The sequence below is a fragment of the Oryza sativa genome, chromosome 3 (genome assembly GCF_034140825.1).
Source record: "Oryza sativa Japonica Group chromosome 3, ASM3414082v1".
Lineage (NCBI taxonomy): Eukaryota > Viridiplantae > Streptophyta > Magnoliopsida > Poales > Poaceae > Oryza > Oryza sativa.
The window spans coordinates 36391639-36409957 of NC_089037.1; the positions used below are offsets into that span (position 1 = coordinate 36391639).

An 18319-nucleotide genomic window follows, 5' to 3' on the forward strand; every position below is an offset into this window, starting at 1 on the left:
ACAATTAGTAGTAATATGCATTCTAGGGAGCCGGATGCCCAAATACACATAAACACAAGTACTAATGTAGTTAAGTCCTATGTATGACAAATACACAACAACCAACTCACAAGCAAAGCAGCAGCCAGCCAATTAGCAGTATACTAGTAGCTTTGCTCGAGGTTGAGGAGCTGGCCGCAGGAGTCAAGCTTTGCTCGAGATTGAGGAGCTGGTCGCAGGAGTCAAGCACTCGGACAGTCGGACGGCATGCCTGCAACGCGCGGCGATGGCGCTCCACTCCGGCTCGATGTTGCGGGCTCCGGCGCTCTGGTCGCCAGCGTCGCGCTCCGCTTCGCCGCCACGCCGCCGCCGCACGCAATGGGCGCCCGGGAGCTACCAAACTAATTTAGGGTTAGGTATTCTTCAGATTTTTCTTTTATACTATGCTGGTTGGGCTGTTGGGCTGACCTTTGTGGGCTTCTTTCTCATAATTTTTATCGACTGGGCTACATACCTCGGGGCCCCGCAGGTACCCGCGGGTGGGAATAGCCACCCGCCCCCGCCCCCGCATAATTCCGGGGCCCCGCCCCGATGGACCCGCGGGGTGAAATTTGTACCCGCCCCCAGCCCCGTAGGGGCGGGTACTCGGCGGGTCCCCGGCCCCGCGGGGCAAATTGCCATCCCTAGGCTTAAACTGTTTTTTTATACCTTTGGTTTATACTTGATGATTTGTATTGTATTGTACTAACTACTATCGTCCTTCAATCAAAAAAACCAGATGCAACAGGTCCCTCAACTATTAAAACTGGTGTAGATAAGATCCCTCGACAGTTTAGATGGTGGTTTTGGCTGACGTGGCGCCTACGTGGCAAATTCGACTTGGTCTTCATCTGACGTGGCGCTTACGTGGCAATTTGATCCGAAAAAATAATAAACCATGTGGGACCCACATGTCTGTTTCACATACAAAATAATAAAAATGGTGGGACCCACGTGGGCCCCACATGTCATCCTCCTACCCCTCATCTTCTTCCCGTTATCCTCTCTCTCTTCTTCACGATGTGCACTAGGGCAGCGGGCGAAGTGGGGCGACGGCGGCCGGAGCGGTGGCGCGCGAAGACCACCTCCAACTGCGACGAGCTCGAAGACCACCTCTACGTTGCCGCCGCCGCCGCGGCAGCCAGCACACCCACTGCCTCATCCACTCCGACCACGACCCCGCCGTCCTCCAACTCCAACCTCCTCCTCCACCCGCCGCCCGGCGCCGCGCCCTCCAAGTCCAACCGCATCAGCCTCCCTACCAATCCCAATCGCAACCCCAAACCCTAGCCTTCCCTCTCCTCCATGCCTCCCGTGATGGAGGTCGAGATCAAGCTCCGTCTCCCCGACGCCGCTGCGCACCGTCGCCTCTCCTCATTCCTTGTGCCCCGCCTCCACCGCGCACCGCCGCCTCTCCTCCTTCCTCGCGCCCCGCCTCCGCCGCACCACCGCCGCGCGCCCCCTCTGCGCCGCCACCGCCGTGCTCCGCGTCCGTCTCTACGGCCTCGAAGACCGGGCCGTCGTCGCACTCAAGCGCCGCCCGCGCATCGACGCCGGCGTCAGCCGCGTCGAGGAGGTCGAGGAGCCTCTCGAGCCCGCCATCGCCCTCGAGGATGAGGAGGCGTTGGTGGCGAGTGGGGGAGGCAGTGGTTGACGCGCGTGACGAGGTAGGTGGTGAATCGGTGGGGGCGCGGGGCGCCGTGACAGAGCATGTGGACGCGGAGCGCGTCGCGGATTTCTCCCGCTCCCCTCGGCCTCCGCCCGTGGCTCCTATACTTCCGCCGGCCGAGCACACGCGCCACTCCTCTCCTCCCTCCGGCCGGTGCCCACGCCCGCGCCTGCGCACCGCTCCTCTCCTCCCTCCGGCTGACGCTCGTGTGCTGCTTCTTTCCCAGCGGCCGCCGGCGATAGGCTCGAGGGGGTGGAAGCGGAGGAGGTCACGCCTCTCCAGGCCGTCGTTATCTCCGCCGGCTGGCGAGACTGCGAGAGGAGGGAGGAGAGGGGAGAGAGATGGAGAGAGGAGGAAGAAGAGGAAGGCTGGGAGTATGACATGTGGGCCCCACATGGGTCCCACCATTTTTTAATGTGAAACTGACATGTGGGTCCCATGGGTTTTATTATTTTTTCCGATCGAATTGTCACGTAAGCGCCACGTCAATGCCACGTCAGACGAAGACCGAGTCCAATTGGCCACGTAGACGCCACGTCTGCCAAAACCACCCTTAAAACCGCTAAGGGACCTAATCTGCGCCGGTTTTGATAGTTGAGGGACTCGTTGTGTCTGGTTTTCCGTTTGAGGGATGAAAATCAGATTCATTGACAAGTTGAGGGACCTCAGATGGACTTTATTCCTTTCCGCGCAGCGAGCGGTAAATCGTTAATTAACTTGAGTGCTGGGCCGGCGGAAGTCAAAATAGTTTCTTTAGGCCGTGGTGCTGTGGTGGGTTAAATGTGGCCGAGCGGACGCTTTCGGCACCGAGTACGAGTGCACGCCTCACGAAACAACGGAACGGAGGGACTCTACGATTGGTCACTCGATTTAAAATGGAGTCGGTTCACATTAGATCCCTTAATTTGTCACCGAGTCGGAAATTCATTGCTAAACCAAATTATCATATATAACCGATCTCTCAATTTATAAAACTGGATCACCTGAGATCTAGGTAGTATTGTGTAAGGTTTTAACTGACGTGACAAGCTGACTTAGCATGGGACCCACGTGGGCCCCACATGCCAGTGGGTAGCACTTTCATTCTCCTCTTTCTCTCCCCTTCTCCCTCTTCCCAATCGTTCTGGACGTCGGCTGCCCGCCAGCCAACGTTTTCGTCGTCGTCTCCTTAGCTCCTGCTGGTACATACGCATCAAGACAACTAGATGAAACTCCGCACATTGTTGCGGGAGCTTAGTATGATAACAATAAGTAAAAATAATGTGTAACATAGGTACATAACATAAGATTACGTAAGTTAACGTGGTTTATGATAATTTAATTTTAATAGTATATAGAATGATGATTAAATGTAAAAGTAAGGTGATATGATTTTATGAAAGAAGAAAAATATTGAGATAGTTTGGGCCTATTTGAAAGTAGAAAGACTTATTTGGAAATCATGGATATACACGGTGATGTAATAACTTTGTAAATTCTATCTCTCTCCCTATTTGTAAATATTATTTATATATATATATATATATATATATATATATATATATATATATATATATATATATATATATATATACATATATATATATATATACATATATATATATATATATATATATATATATATATATACATATATATATATATATATATATATATATATATATATATATATATATATATATATATATATATATATATATATATATATATGCGCGCGCGCACATGGTGGCGCTACGAAGGAAGTAGCGCGCCTCTCAGCGCTCGCCTTCCTGGCTTTTAGTTTTTTCTGGGTCCAACTTCGGATTTCTCGCTTTTCTCATGTGCCGCATCCTCATGGACCGCTTTTACTACTACCACCGCCTGCAAAGGCTTTTCCCATCCCATTTGTCCCGAGTTAAAAAGTTACTCGTCTGGTGATGTGAACGCTTAATGAGTAAAAAAATTATACGGCAAGTAAAAAAATCACTGGATCATCTCTCCTCTAATTTGCCTGTACACCACTCCTAGTATATATTAATTGCAGGGTGCGCGACGGCTATTCCATTTGGAAAGCTCGCGCCGCTCTTCACCATTACAATGCCAATCATCCGGTAAGCAGCTTATATGTGTGTGCATCACTTTCTTCGCTCTTTACTTATACGTAGATGTGTGCTTATGTTGTTCACGGATTAAATTAAATTAAATTCAGGGAGCGGAGTATGATCTCGTCAAGCCTTTGATGGCCGCCTGCGTCATTTTCAGAGGTAAACTGTGGCATCATGTCAGCTTCTTGGCTCACAGGAGGGATCAGCTGGTTGCACCACCCGTTGAATACTTCTTCGCAGAGCTACGCGATGGCTGCTCCGACGACGACTCCATCGTCGAAGCTTGCACCATGATCGGTAAGTAAAATTACCCTATTCTTACAAAAGTCATCTACATTCAGATTCAGAATTATTCTTATTCACCAGTCTAAAAGCAATTATTCTTATTCAGCTTTCTTTCTTTCTTACTTTCGATCTTCCCATTTCAGAAAATCCACAGAGCTGCTCCGGAAACAAGTGTTCGTTTTGCCCTGAACAATATCAAATTGCGCACCCGAGCGAGCAGGAGCTTTTATGTGGAAAAGAAGAACATGCCAAGGACTTTATCAGACTGATGAATATGTCCCCGATGCCCTTCACATGCTCCACCGAAACGCCTGAGATTGGAATTGTGATTGAACAATAGCAATATGCATGAAGGCATTATTATGGAGCATGCCTTCATATTAGGGTCCATAATATAATAAAAGCCTTCATGCATCATCAAGTGTACATATTATGGTCATGATGTAACAAATGCATATGTTATTGGTTTGATGCTATTCATAAGAGAACAGAAACGGCACCTGACCTGCTTGCACAAAAGCTGACGTTGAACCTCGTTGCAGATGCACAAACATCGATATGATCAAATTTCCACATAATATTTTTTTTAAAAAAAGAGAAGGTCGATCATTCATTCTCCTTTTACTACTAGAGAAAAATATTATCAGATAATTAATCAGAAACAAAAATGCATTTTTTTCCCTTTAATCATGTTGGAGGCAGCCATTAAAGTGGCTCGCTGTTATTTCAGTTTGTTCAGACTATTGGATGATCTGTTCCATGCTTTTTTTTTAAAAAAAAAGAAAAGAAAAACGTACTATCTTCAACTGTGTAGTGTAGCTGTGTAGATCACTTATTATAGGCTATTTCTTAGGTTTCAAAATATTTAACTTATACATGTAACCTAATCAGTAATCCGTAGCAATAATCTCAATCAATCAAGATCTGTTTAACTATTCTTCTTTTGGTTAGCAGCGATGTGGTTTTCATTGATATGGAGCGAGCAGTAGCAAAAATGAGATCTTTCGTCTAGACAGAAGAGAGATCCTTTCCTTCCTTTCTATAGGAAATGACTGATGTTGCTAAGTCACCTTCCGCTGCTCTTGCGTCATCCCTTTTCCAATTCTTTTTGTATGGCTCGGTTGCATCCGATTGATCGATCCCTAGTCACTGATTACATGCATGAGTATTGGCTTTGGCAAGCAAGTCAAGGAAAGAAGAGGAAATTAAGGGCCTGTTCACTTTAATGCCATTTTTAACCTTACCAAATTTTGGTAAAATTGTCAAAAAAGTGGCTACATTTAGTTTACTGTCAAATTTTGGTAACTATATAAAAAATCCGGCCAAAAATTTGGTAAGGTTTTTTTTGGCATCAAAGTGAACAGGCCCTAAAAGTTCTCTTGAGTTTGATGGTACTAAGTTAGATGTCACAAATAGGAATTCATGGCCTACTGTATGCATGTATGTGCTAAAAGAAGATCAAAAACCGGGGAATCACTTAATAAGAAATTCTAACTATTGTTCAAAACTCAAAGTACCACTGAAGAAATAGAATTAAATGGTTAACTAAGATTTTTTTTTGACTGGCTATATGGAGCGGATTTAACGTCCCTCTACACACCATCAATAGAAAGACACGAGAGATGAGGTAAGAAGAGGGAGAGAAGAAAATAGTAGAGGTCTGAAATTTAGATAAGTCTCCTCTAAATTTTATTCTCGATCCGCTCTATGCATGTGATTTCTTATGTTCAGCAACATGGTTTTATACAATTTATATTTTACGAAATGAAAAGCTATACCGTCATTTATATTTTGAAAAAGATCTTTTTTTTAAGAAAAAACTAAACGACAGAGATAGAGAAGGGAGACACGTGTTGGTGGGATTGGGATTCCACATCCTCTCCTTGTCGATTCCAAATCCCCTTCTTCGATTGCAGTGTTGCGCCTCGCGAATTCCAACCCCGATCGCTCGCACGGCCGGCCGCCATGGAGAGCCCCACGTCGCCGGCGTCGCGGCTGGACTTCTACGACTTCATCGGCCGCATGCGCCGCCCCGCCGCCGCCGACCTCTTCCACTCCATCAGGAGGTCCGTCGCTTCGCCCCCCTCCCTGCTCCCCTCCTCGTAGGCCCTTGCCCCGCGTCAATTCTGACCTGAGATTCAACTGCAGCTTCCTCGCGTCCCTCTCCCAGGGCGGCGAGCCCAACGCCGAGGTCGACGGCGGCAGGGTCCAGACCTTCTTCGCGGAGATGGAGACCGCCATCAGGGACCACCCGCTTTGGGCCAATGCCACCAATCAGGAAATCGACAACGCGCTCGAGGTGACCCCGCCCTAACCCTTGCGCTTGATTTGCTTTCTGATTCAATTGAACATCTTGCGTCTCTCTTGTTATGCGCGATTAGGGGCTTGAGAAGTATATCATGACCAAATTGTTCGATCGAGCCTTCGCTTCATCCGCGGAGGATGTGAAATCCGACATGGAGATTTCGGAGAAGATTGGTCTCTTGCAGCACTTTGTCAGGCCTCATCACTTGGACATACCCAAGCTTCTGCACAATGAGGCAGCGTGGCTGGTAAGACAACAATGACAGATCTTTGAGTCATTATTTCATTGTTCCGGGTGTTAGCCCAAAATTCAGAACTTCCCATGTGATTTTTATTGTTCCTGCACGCGGCCTGTACAAGTTCACAACGCATTGTTACCTAATGCTAATGGTCAATAGTCTGCGACTGTAACATTGTGAACAATGAACTTATGAGTTATACTTATACCCCCTAGTAATATTTTTAGATGCACTCTGAAAGCTTTGTATATTGATCACGGTGTAAGGTAAATTGCAAATTATCGTGTTGGGTTACTTTGAATTATCTCTTATATAAAACCAGCATTAGCTTGCATTTTGGTCACCATGTAGAATATATGATAAAAATGCATGGGGTCAACATTTAAGCGATTATCTTTCCCTGTATTCTTCCTATGATTGGTTCATTGCTGTAATTTTACATCTGCTTGACATAAAAGAAATACTGCCACCTGCCATCAACACACCAATGCCCAAGTTAACTCTGACCTTGGGATGTTTATGCCATTCTAGCTTGCAGTTAAAGAGTTGCAAAAGATTAATTCCTTCAAATCACCACGAGAAAAGCTTAGTTGCATCATGAGCTGTTGCCAAGTCATCAATAACTTGCTGCTAAATGTGTCAATGTCAAATGATCGAACACTATCAGGGGCTGATGATTTTCTTCCTATTCTTATTTACATTACAATCAAGGTAAGCTTACTTTTGTTCCTATTTATTCTTTCTCTAATTTTTCTCATCCAGATTGACATGATTACATGCTGACAGATCATTGAGTACTTATGGGGGAAACTATTTTGATTCCTCGAGGGGATGTCACCTCGTTTGCTTAAAAAAACATCTAAATGATTATGAAAAATTCTGGAAAAATTTGACAACACTCATATAACATATCTATACAACTCCACAAAATCTTAGGTTGAAACTCAACTCACGTCGAGATATAAAAAAGGACAAATTCAACGTATGAACAGAGAACAGTAGCGTACTGTTCACATCTAAATTTATCTTTTTTGTTTCTCAATGTGTAGATCGAATTAGAACTTGATTTTTGGTAGACCGATAGATATCACTATACTCTACGGTCTACATTGTCAATTTTTTTCAGAATTTTTCGTAACTATTTATATCGAATTTGGAAGAAAAAGGTATACGAGGGGACATCCCCTCGAGGGATTAGAATCCAATCCCTACTTATGGTTCAAGTTTTACAATCATAAATTTTATGAATCTCGTATCATATGTACAGTTAACATTAGGGTGTTTTTACCTTTATTCTGTACAGCTAAATTGGGTAACATTACTGATAAATTGCATTTTGTTACTTGCTAATGTGACAATGCCTATTTTTTACAATGTAACTAGTATAGATGTTTGGTGTATTAATGGGATCTAATGGTCTTATGGTGTAAATTTGATTGTTTCTGTTTGTTATTAGTTAATATTACTCTTATATGCCGCATTGTTACCAAAGCTTATTTTCTTTTTGGTTCATTAAGGAATATGAGTTTCTCTAGAGAGCATATGATACTAGTCAGTTGAAAGCTGTTAGTTGTCACCAATGTCTCTGTGTTACTTTGTGCATTCTACTTAGGGAATCCTATCCCTAATATATGCAACTTTTTACTATATGGAGTTCAACTGACCAAGCACCTAAAAAATTGATGTAGGCCAATCCTCCTCAGTTGCACTCAAATCTAAAGTTTATTCAGCTCTTCAGAAGAGAAACAAGGCTTATCTCTGAAGTCGAATACTATCTCACGAACCTCATTTCAGCAAAGATGTTTATAATGAATGTTAATGGACACTCACTGTCCATGGAGGAAAGTGTGTTCCAGACACATATGGAGTCTGCAAGACTTGGTAACCACATATCTGTTGCTAGCACTAATAGTTCACAAGGATTGGGTACATCCACACCAGGACAGAACGAGGAATCTGGTGATACAGAAGGTCTGTTTTTAACATTAGTGGATCAGTTTGTTTCAGAATAAAGTTTCACCTCAATTAAAGTATTAGTCTTTTTTGCACGTTCATGGTAAGTTTCCTTCTGGACTTCTTGTCTCGTCTAAGAATCAGTTTAGTTAGCAGCTATACAAGAGCATTCTGTCAAAGTATTTGAGGTGTCTACCGTACCTATGATGTTCCTCAATCCATCTAAGGTTGGGTTTAGATTTAGTTTTCCTGGCTTCAGCTGCATAATCACGATGCTTAGTTCATATTTAACAGGATTGAAATTCCCATTCATGGACTCTGAAACTGAAAGCTTGACTCCAGCGGAAGTCAAGCAATTGCACGAGCTCTACAGGCAAGTAGTCACCAGATATACGCTGCTGTCTAAAGCTTTAAGAAAGTTATCGGTAGATGAGGATCAGCTCCTTAATTCAGTAGATGATTGATGAAGCCATGTAAAAATGCTGACCAGAGATGACATGTCCTATTAACCACATAATTGATCGAGATTGTACACGCACGCAAAGTTTTCCATTGACTGTAGGAAAGCAAACGAGTTCCAGGCATCTGCAACATGGTTCCAGGGATTCCAGGATACACTACAGGTATGGCCAAATGATCATCAGAGTTGAGAATGGATTCTTGTGCCTTTGCATTGCAACTTGCAAGCCCTCTGTAATAGCGTCCACTTCTGTAATTTTTAGTTCCTGTCTGCCCCACTCCTTGGAGCTAGCGTAGTCTCTAGGTGTGCGTGAGGAACTGCATATGGCACATGTTGCTGTTGCTGATCATGTTCAACCGTTCTACCTCGTACTTCGTATGTTATACAGCAAATCTTCTGTGCTGAAAGGTATCTGTTTGCCTTGGTGCAATGGTGGGTGAACGTGGTGACATTGTGAGACATATGCATGATTTGCTCATGAAGTCATTATGGCTGTGTTTTGCAAAAAGTTTCTATGGGAAGTTGTTCTTAAAAAGCATATTAATCTATTTTTCAAGTTTTTTATTATTAAAACTTAATTAATCAAGCGTTAATCTATCGCTCCGTTTTACGTGTGTTCCCAACCCCTTCAAAAGAACACAGCCTATTATATCCGAGTTCTCTGCTTCATTGTTGAGCAGAACAGTATACTGATGCTGCCACAATCTGCTAGTGCTTGTGTAATTAACTGACAACTGGAAGCATGGGGCAACCAATCATACATGGCTTCTCTTGCTAGAATAGTAATATGCAAATATGACTAATTCAGAATATTCGGTGATCAATTCTGAGGGTTGAGCTTGAAGGTTTTCTTGTACTCGTGAAAGAGTGATTATACAGTATCATGACAAAAAAAAAACAGAGACAGTTTGCTTCTGTCATGACAGAACAAAAGTTCAAAAAAACGTGGTCGGCAGGATTCGAACCTGCGCGGGCAAAGCCCACATGATTTCTAGTCATGCCCGATAACCACTCCGGCACGACCACCTTGGGGTTGCAATCACATACTTTTTTTACTAATTGTTTCATACAACAACACTGCAATTTGATTCATATTCGCTACAGATATCGTATCTTTTATTCAAACACCGACCAAATCAGTTCATAGATATCACAGTCACCACCAGATATCACACAGCAATATCATGCGATGGCGCGAACTCATGTTCATACATATATCACTGCATCGTGTCATCTGCGCACAGCTGCACATAACGCACGCAGCTAGCACTGTCGCCCAAACTTGTCGTCACTCCAGCTTGTGCTGCTGGGCGGCGCGCCCGGGGCTCCGAGCCGACGGGTACTCGAGCAGCGGGTGGAGCGGCGGAGCCGGCAGCGCGGCGAGCTGGTGGCGACGGGCGCTCGCCGGCGGCGACGGCGATGGCGTGGACAGCAGGAGGCGGAACGTCCAGGCGAGGACGTCGGGCGCGAAGGCGCGGAAGACAAGGAAGACGTCGTACCAGTTGGGGTGCTTCACGTGGGCGTCGCCGCGGCACGCGCCGGCGACCACCATCCTCGCGTACGCCTCCACTTGCCCGCCGGCGAGCGGCACCTAATTACATATGATTAATCAATGGCAAGTTAATTAATCGACGAGCAGCTATAGCATTTGATTGTTGAACTAATCTTTACCTCTCGCTCCTCCCCTTTCCATTGCATCTCTGCGCCTTCCTCGAGCATGAACTTGCCGCCGCTGGCCTCGCCGCCGATCCAGCCGTGCGTCGCCACGCTGATGCCCACCTCATCGCCCACCTCGTACCGGAGCGACTCGTAGAAATCGATCACCGCCGCCTTGGCCGCCTGCAGGCACACACATGACAGTTTTCAGATGATTCTGAAGAACTTGCTGGTGAATTTTGAGTAGAAGAGAGATGGGTTATTACAGAGTAGAGGGTCATCCTGGGCATGGGCAGCCAGATCTCGACGGCGGCGTTGACGACGACACGGCCATGGCTCCGCCGCAGGTAGGGGAGCGCGGCGTACGTCGGGTACACGTTCCCCCAGAAGTTGACGTCCTGCACGGCACGGCCGGATCGAACACAGTTATTGCAGCAGCAGCTGATGAAATTTGATCAAGAAATCGTAGGCGTACCATGAGGTGAGGGAACGCGACCGTGTCGCCGGCCTCCTCGAAGCAGAAATCGTGGCCCAAGCTCACCGTGTTCACCAGATGGTTTACTGCATGCATCAATATTAATAAGAAATTCAGAGGTTTGATTAATTGCAAGTGATGCGTGGTACAGGTGACTGACACTGGCCGAAGAAGCTGATGGTGTCGCCGACGAGCCTCCGGCAGTCGTCCTCCTTGACGACGTCGGCGGCGATGACGAGGACCTGGCCGGCGCCGAGGGCCCGCGCGTTCTCCCGCACCGCGAACAGCCGGTGCTCCCGCCTCGCCACCAGCACCAGGTTCGCGTTCCTCCGCGCGTACTCGTACGCGATTTGCTGCATGCAAACACCACACCGATGATCTTTGACGTTCGCCGACCGGGCACTGGTTATATGCTTAGCTTAATTACCTCTCCGATGGCGGAGGAGGCGCCGGTGATGAGGACGACCTTGTTGTGCATGTTCTCCACGGTGAGCGTCTTGACGACCCACTCCACGCCGCGCAGGAAGGAGAGCGTCGGCCACGCGAACGCCAGCATCACCATGCTCGCCGGCGGCACCACCAGGTCCAGCACCGCGTTCACCACCTGCTCCATCTCGATCGATCAATCAATCGATCTCTCCCACACTATACAGTTCCTCTTCCGATCCACAGCTCAATCCAATCCAATTGAAAGAATGGATCAACCAGCCCGCCTCTGGTTTCTGGGGTTCTTGGGAGGTGAAGAACCGAGGAGGAGGAAGAAGAGGGATCAAAGATCGAGTCTCTCAATGAGTTTGCCAATTTGGTGAGGACGATGAGCAGATAAGGACAGGAGAGGACGGACGGGTGCAGGCGTGCATGGATGGCAGCTGCGCAGGCATGCCGCCATAGACACACGTCGAGCAGGACGGGAGGCGCCACGGTGAGACCACGGGGGGAAGAGGCAAGCTTTGGCCGCTTTCAAAGCCTTGTTCCATATGCCTTTCTCCTCCGATCGGCTGCATATATTACTCCTCCACCTTAATCCGCGCCTACTACAACATTTACAGTTCTGATCAGATACAATATGCATCTTGATGTGAAATCAGAGAAAGGGCCTGTAGCCTATGGTTAATCTCCATAATTTGCCTTAGAAGATGTTGTACTGTGTAATTTTTTTTTTTAAAAAAGTCAATCTCCAGGATTTGACACAGTGACGAAGACCTGCTGAGCGGTGAGTGACTCATGCATGTTAGTCCTCCCTCCTTTTTTTTTAAAATAGACGATGCCGTTTATCATTCGGTCTAATTTAAAATTTTTGTGCAAATACATATGATATCAATTATGCTTAAAGTATTTTTAGTGATAAAATATCTCACAACAAATATTTTTTTAATAAGACGAATAATCAAACGTGTGCTTAAAAGTCAAAGTGTCCTTTATTAAAAAACAATGGTAGTAGTATTTGCATGTGACTAAAATAATAATAAAAAGAAATTGGTAATATCAATTAGGATGATACAGACAAATATACACCAATAAATTTGATCTACAAATAAAGAAATAAAAGTAATAAGATCAGACATTGAACAATACCTATACAACGTAAATAAAATTTATTATTTTTAATTTTTTATGTATAGATCGAATTTAGACTTGTATATTTATACAATATCTTATATCTTATATCGCGTGCAGGCGATAACAGTTAGACGTAGAAAATATTTCCCTGTTTACACAGTGTGTAAACTGTAAAGTAATTTTGCACAGCAACCCTTCGTTTACCCCGTATTATTATTTTCACGCCCGTATTCTGGATCGCTACCACTCGTCCCGTTTAACCGTTGGATTTTACATGGGCGGCCTGGATCGAGAAGGAGGAGGGCGGCCCACGCGTATTTCTACGTGAGCCCTTCCCTTTTGGAATAACTATTATCTTTCACGCTCCTCCCAAGCTTTCGATTCTGAACCAGAATTCCACGGTGAATCGATCTTCCGACGCCAGATCGACGCGAGTTGAGAGACGGCCGTGCTCAGGACGGCGGAGCGCCGGCGAGATGCGGAGGCGGCGGCGCCGCCACCACGCGCGCTCCTAGGTTACTTTCCTCTTTTTTTTTTCTCTCTTTTTGATGCTTGTCTTCAGATGTTCAGAGTTCAGAGGAGTTAGCCAGGTAGGGCTCTTGTGCTACGTCTGTGAGAGCTTGTGTTTAGAACTTTAGATCAACCATTTTATGTTTTTTTTTGGGTGAAACAATTGTTGTAGCAGGGAGACAACGCCCTCTCTCCTATCCGGTCGAAACATCTAAGATGGTTTATGGAAAGTTCCTAAGTGTAAAACAAGGAAAACACTCTCGAGTTGGAAAACACTCTCGAGTGGAAAAACACTATCGAGTTGGAAAACATTCTCGGGTGGTTTCTTATCACTTATATGTAACTCATCTTGTTTGGAGATGATTTCTGAATACATGGCAGGTGAATCTGGCGATCGGGAAGTTGTTGAAGGATGTGCAAACCCTCAATCATAGAAGACATTCGGCTAAGAGAGCTCGAAGGAAAAAACCTGCTCGAGTAAAGATCCGGTCGAATGGAAGATTCTGTGGGGGCCGTTTCTCAACCACTCTTGCCAGCTGGAGCCAAAAGACTAGAATGACCCTGAGAATGTACTAAAATACCCCTAGGGTTGCTGACATGGCAAGGGCATTATAGGAAGATCACTAAAGCCCATGAGGGTAGAAATGTAACATCACATGTAAGACCGTAGGCTATAAAAGCCGGTCAAGTCCCTATAGCTAGAGGAGACATTTTTTAATACAAAAAGTAATCCTCTAAAGTGGTGTTTGCTGTTTGAGCTTATTTCTAAGGATAGGTAGGAAAATACTTCTTTCCGGCCTATCCCCAATCTTGTTCGTGACCTAAGGTCACAACAACAATCAATCTCTTTTTGATTGGAGAAGAAAAAAAGAACATCGTTTTCTTATAAGGCATTGCTGTATCATAATCCATACAAATTGGTCTGGCAAGCCTGAACAAATTCTTCTTCCGAGCAAAGCCTGAAACTGAGAATATGGACACATAGCAAGACTTACTTTATGTTGTACCACAGTTTCACAGTAGTAGGACAAAATATTTCAATTTTGGCAATAGTATAACAGCAACTGCATCACCCATGCATAGCACGAGTTTATGATATTCAGATCCAAATTGTCGAAGCGGCTGTACTATGTTACTCTTATGTACAGAATGAAAAATCTTCATCTCCTGAATGTAATCCTTTATTCTTGTTGCATGACACCACATTTTGACAATTACAAATAGGATCACCTCAAGCAATCCAATGGAAACGATATCGATGGCCACTAGAAAGAGCAACATCTTGATGTAAAACTGCTGGAATCTGTCGCGGAGACTTGGATAGATTGGCCCTCTCTGACAGCACCAGCACCAGCTCCAGCCTCATCTGCAGCCAATGCCTTCTTGCTGATGATCCGGTAGATCTCAGTGAGCACTGTCTGAAAAGCTTTATCCACATTCGTCGCGTCGAGCGCCGAGGTCTCGACGAAGGATAGGCCCTCCCTCTCTGCAAAGCTTGTTGCGTCCTCCAAGGACACTGACCGGAGATGCTTGAGGTCGATCTTGTTGCCGATGAGCATGACGACGATGTTGGAGTCGGCATGGTCACGGAGCTCCTTGAGCCACCTCTTCACATTCTCAAAAGTTGTGGCCTTTGTGACATCATAGACTAGCAATGCTCCCACTGCGCCGCGGTAGTATGCGCTTGTGATGGCCCGGTACCGTTCTTGCCCGGCTGTGTCCCATATCTGTGCCTTTACAATCTTTCCTTCAACCTGGGTCACAAAATTGAAGCAATTTAACAATGGACCTTTGGGGAAACAATAGTACTGAACATAAAAATAAAAATCTGTGATATCATGGATAACAGCCTAACAGGATCATAATAAAAATCTGTGATATCATGGATAACAGCCTAACAGGATCATGTATTCATTTGTTGTATGCAGCTAATTAGGTTCTCTGATTATGCTTTAAAGCAAGTGAGCCACTAGCCAGTGTTAGTTTCCTGTCAATCTAAATTCGCGTGTACTGCAATTCAGTTTGTACAAAATTTCAACAAAGAAAGAACTATCCTTTGGCCATTTTATTTTTTTTTTTAAAAAAGAATTCTGCTTTGGCGTAAGCAATTGCACTGTACCCATCGATGAAAACCAAAAGGAGGGACTGATTTCCAAGAGAAAGCGAACAATAGTTAGCAAATCAAATAGAGAAACTTGCTGAATTCCTCTGTCTTCTACTAGCTCTGAATTCTACTGTCAAGCATGGGTGTCAAACTATCAGGTCAGTCGGCGATCGTGGTCAAGCCCGCCGGCAGCACGCATGCACAAGGGCATCATCCAATTCGAGCAACTCAAGAAACATTCAGAGAAAGCAGTAACAGCGAAGCACCGAAGCAGAACACAAACAGAGCAAGCACTAGTAAGCAGAGGAGATCAGGAGAAGCAGAGGAGAAGCTAGCACTAGCAGGCATGGTGACCTGGATGGTGCGGGTGGCGAACTCGACGCCGATGGTGGACTTGGAGTCGAGGGAGAAGCTGTTGCGGGTGAAGCGGGAGAGGAGGTTCGACTTCCCCACGCCGGAGTCCCCGATCAGCACGATCTTGAACAGGTAGTCGTACTCGTCGCCGCCCTGCTCCCACGGCGCCGGCCGCCGAGCCATCGATCGATCGATTCAACCTCCCTTCTCCTTCCTCCTCAGATTTTCGCACTTTCTTGCTGCTTTCTTGGAGCCTCCGCCTCCGATCTCCGTTCCCTCCTCCTTCCCGAGAAGCTAGCTAGCTTCTTCTTCTTCTTCCTCTGGCTGGCTACTTGCAGCTTTGGTTTCTTGGCTTTGGACGGGAAGACGCGGAGGCTGATGGCGACCTGATCGATTTTTATTGGGGAAGAGAGAGAGAGAGAGAGAGAGTGCGCGTGCAAATTGGTAAGGCCACACTTGGGTTCAACGCTAATCTTTTGTTTTGTGTACGATTTGTAATTGGATTTGCAAAGGTGGAGCATGTTGTCTAGTCGTTGGCTGCTATAGAATTTTTCTGGAGTGGTCATGAGTACACAGGCACGTACCCAAGAATGTCACTAGAACAGTGGATTATGTCACTAGAACAGTGGATTAAGGGCTCATTTGGTTTGGTGCCCTACCAAATCATTGGTAGTGTCAAATCATGGGCAAGATTTGATACTACCAATATTTTGGTATAGTTGGTTTATAGGAGTTGTATTAACTTTGTTAAATTTTGACATCAATCCAAACATCTATAAGGTACTATTCAAAGTGCTAATTATTTGGTAGGGCAAATTTTGGCATCAAACCAAAACAGCCCTAAGTACTACTCCTTCCATTCCAAAATGATCAAATTTGAACTAAAAGAGTGTACTTATTTCAAGACGGAGGGAGTAGATCAGTAACCAAATAAATTTTAAATCGTAAGGTTTATTAGCGATAAAAAAATACTTTGTAAGTAAAACTTTTATATATGTATTATTAGCGTCTTAAAAGCTAATGTTAAAAAATAAATTATGATGATAAAAACATCAAAATCAATTTAAAGTTAAGTTTTAAAATATAAATGTTAGTTGCGGCTAGCAAGCCGAAGAGCAAACGCTGGTGTTATTGTGTGAATCAAAATGATCAAAATACAGTGGCGGAGCCAGAATTTTTCCAAACCTAGGGCCCAATTAGTTGAGTGTATATGATTTTGCCTTTATCTTCTAGTTTTTGAAGTTTTAAAATGGAATTTCAATGAATATTTAGAATCAGGAGTAGGGAGTAGGGCTGCAGCCCTAGCTGCCCTACTCCTGTCTCCGCCCCCTGTCAATATAGCAATTAAAATGACTAGAGATATGAAAAAAACTATATATAGGTACTGTCATAATGGCCATATGTTGAAAATATTTATCTCGGGTGCATGTAACATTTTTTTTCTAGAAAAAGATGTAGTTACTATATAACAATTTACACCTATGGTATAATGTGTTTTCAGAGTAGTTTCGCAACTTTCTAATTCAATTTTAACTCCCAAATAGCATTGTTGACACGGTTATCCCTTGCACCAGTACCATCAACCTTCCGCACTAATGGCAACCATGGTAATTGGATGTGGACACATCAGTGTAATCCTACCAATATTCCACTATGAAAAAGAAAAAAAAAGATTCCAAAACCAAAGGCACAATTTTGAGACCACCCTATCAAGGATAATTCTGCCATTCTGCTGAGCTGGGAAGAAGATTTGATCAGTTGGAATAGGGAAGATGGTATTGGAATCATTCTAACTTCCAAACAGAAACACACAGGCTCTATAATATTAACTTCAATCATGACTTGACCTCAAACTAACAATTAAACAAACTCCCTTCTGCCTTTGTTTCCGTGATTGAAAGAGTTATGGATGGTCGATGAACAGGCAGGAAGAAAGAAAGCAATGGAAAAGAGCAAGAGAATTAACGGCTGGACTGGAAGAGAACTTTTAAAGACACGCTTTCGATGAGAACCACACAAATTGCCCGGCTTCTCACGAGTTAACAATCTGCAGCTTGCGTGTAAATAAAAAGGGGAAAAATGGAAATAAGAAGAGGGGAAGATGCCACCGTGTCAACCCAAGTATGCATAAAAATGGCGAGGGCTATCATGCACATGAAAAGTCAAAAACACACTTGCAATAGCATTATCCGACACAACTCATCACTGATTATTCGTTCAATAATAGCATCACTCACAAGCATACAAGCATACGTTTGTTCCTTTAATAATGTTTGCATAATCATAGGGTATGTTTGGCTAGCCAATAGAGCCGCTGCACGCAGCCATAACTGTTGCAGCTACAGACACAAACAGTACACTGTTTGTGTTGGCTGCACAACAGTGAAGTTAAGTGCAGCCGAACAGAGCCAAAATCAACAATTAATAGTATCATTTTTTAAAAGACCCAATTACTCCGTCAGACAGACAGTAGCATGAAACGGACCAAAGGAAGCAGACTTGCAGAATAGTGACATTAGATTGATGAAGGCCAGGAGCAGAAGTGCGTGTGCGTCTGTGGTCCGTCCGATCGGGCATCGGACGGTCCAGATGGCGCGGGAGGTTATGGCTGGCGTCTTCGTGCGGCGGCCGCACCACACCCACCCGTT

The 18319-nt window shown here is 44.8% G+C and overlaps 3 protein-coding genes, 1 long non-coding RNA gene and 1 other non-coding gene across 8 annotated transcripts; 2 read left to right on the forward strand and 3 right to left on the reverse strand.

The window, feature by feature from the left end:
- The first annotated feature begins 5968 nt into the window (after positions 1-5968).
- On the forward strand, positions 5969-9419 carry LOC4334742 (vacuolar protein sorting-associated protein 9A). Of its 4 annotated transcripts, none has more exons than XR_010740200.1 (7): positions 5969-6122; positions 6205-6355; positions 6438-6608; positions 7131-7310; positions 8288-8655; positions 8847-9175; positions 9275-9419. XR_010740200.1 is itself a non-coding variant. In XM_066308831.1 (6 exons), the coding sequence occupies exons 1-5, from the start codon at positions 6022-6024 to the stop codon at positions 8609-8611; spliced, it is 927 nt and encodes a 308-aa protein (XP_066164928.1). In that variant the 5' UTR covers positions 5969-6021; the 3' UTR covers positions 8612-8655; positions 8847-9419. The 4 variants fall into 4 exon arrangements, 2 of the variants coding, with proteins under 2 accessions (XP_066164928.1, XP_015629698.1); XR_001544313.3 differs by having other exon boundaries at positions 8288-8570; XM_066308831.1 differs by having other exon boundaries at positions 8847-9419.
- A 537-nt stretch (positions 9420-9956) lies between these two features.
- TRNAS-AGA (transfer RNA serine (anticodon AGA)) lies at positions 9957-10038 on the reverse strand. The gene has a single exon. It is a non-coding gene; the product is annotated as a tRNA-Ser (tRNA).
- A 66-nt stretch (positions 10039-10104) lies between these two features.
- Positions 10105-11939, reverse strand: LOC4334744 (11-beta-hydroxysteroid dehydrogenase B). The gene is made up of 6 exons (XM_015774211.3): positions 11571-11939; positions 11304-11496; positions 11144-11229; positions 10935-11066; positions 10684-10851; positions 10105-10603 (listed from the first exon to the last, which is right to left on the reverse strand). The coding sequence occupies exons 1-6, from the start codon at positions 11754-11756 to the stop codon at positions 10301-10303; spliced, it is 1068 nt and encodes a 355-aa protein (XP_015629697.1). The 5' UTR covers positions 11757-11939; the 3' UTR covers positions 10105-10300.
- A 1110-nt stretch (positions 11940-13049) lies between these two features.
- Positions 13050-13952, forward strand: LOC9272033 (uncharacterized). Its single transcript, XR_001544328.3, has 2 exons — positions 13050-13218; positions 13595-13952. It is a non-coding gene; the product is annotated as an uncharacterized lncRNA (long non-coding RNA).
- A 316-nt stretch (positions 13953-14268) lies between these two features.
- LOC4334746 (ras-related protein RABA2a) lies at positions 14269-16041 on the reverse strand. The gene is made up of 2 exons (XM_015774221.3): positions 15672-16041; positions 14269-14967 (listed from the first exon to the last, which is right to left on the reverse strand). Exons 1-2 carry the CDS (start codon positions 15852-15854, stop codon positions 14479-14481), a joined length of 672 nt encoding a protein of 223 aa, XP_015629707.1. The 5' UTR covers positions 15855-16041; the 3' UTR covers positions 14269-14478.
- Between the last annotated feature and the right edge of the window lie 2278 nt (positions 16042-18319).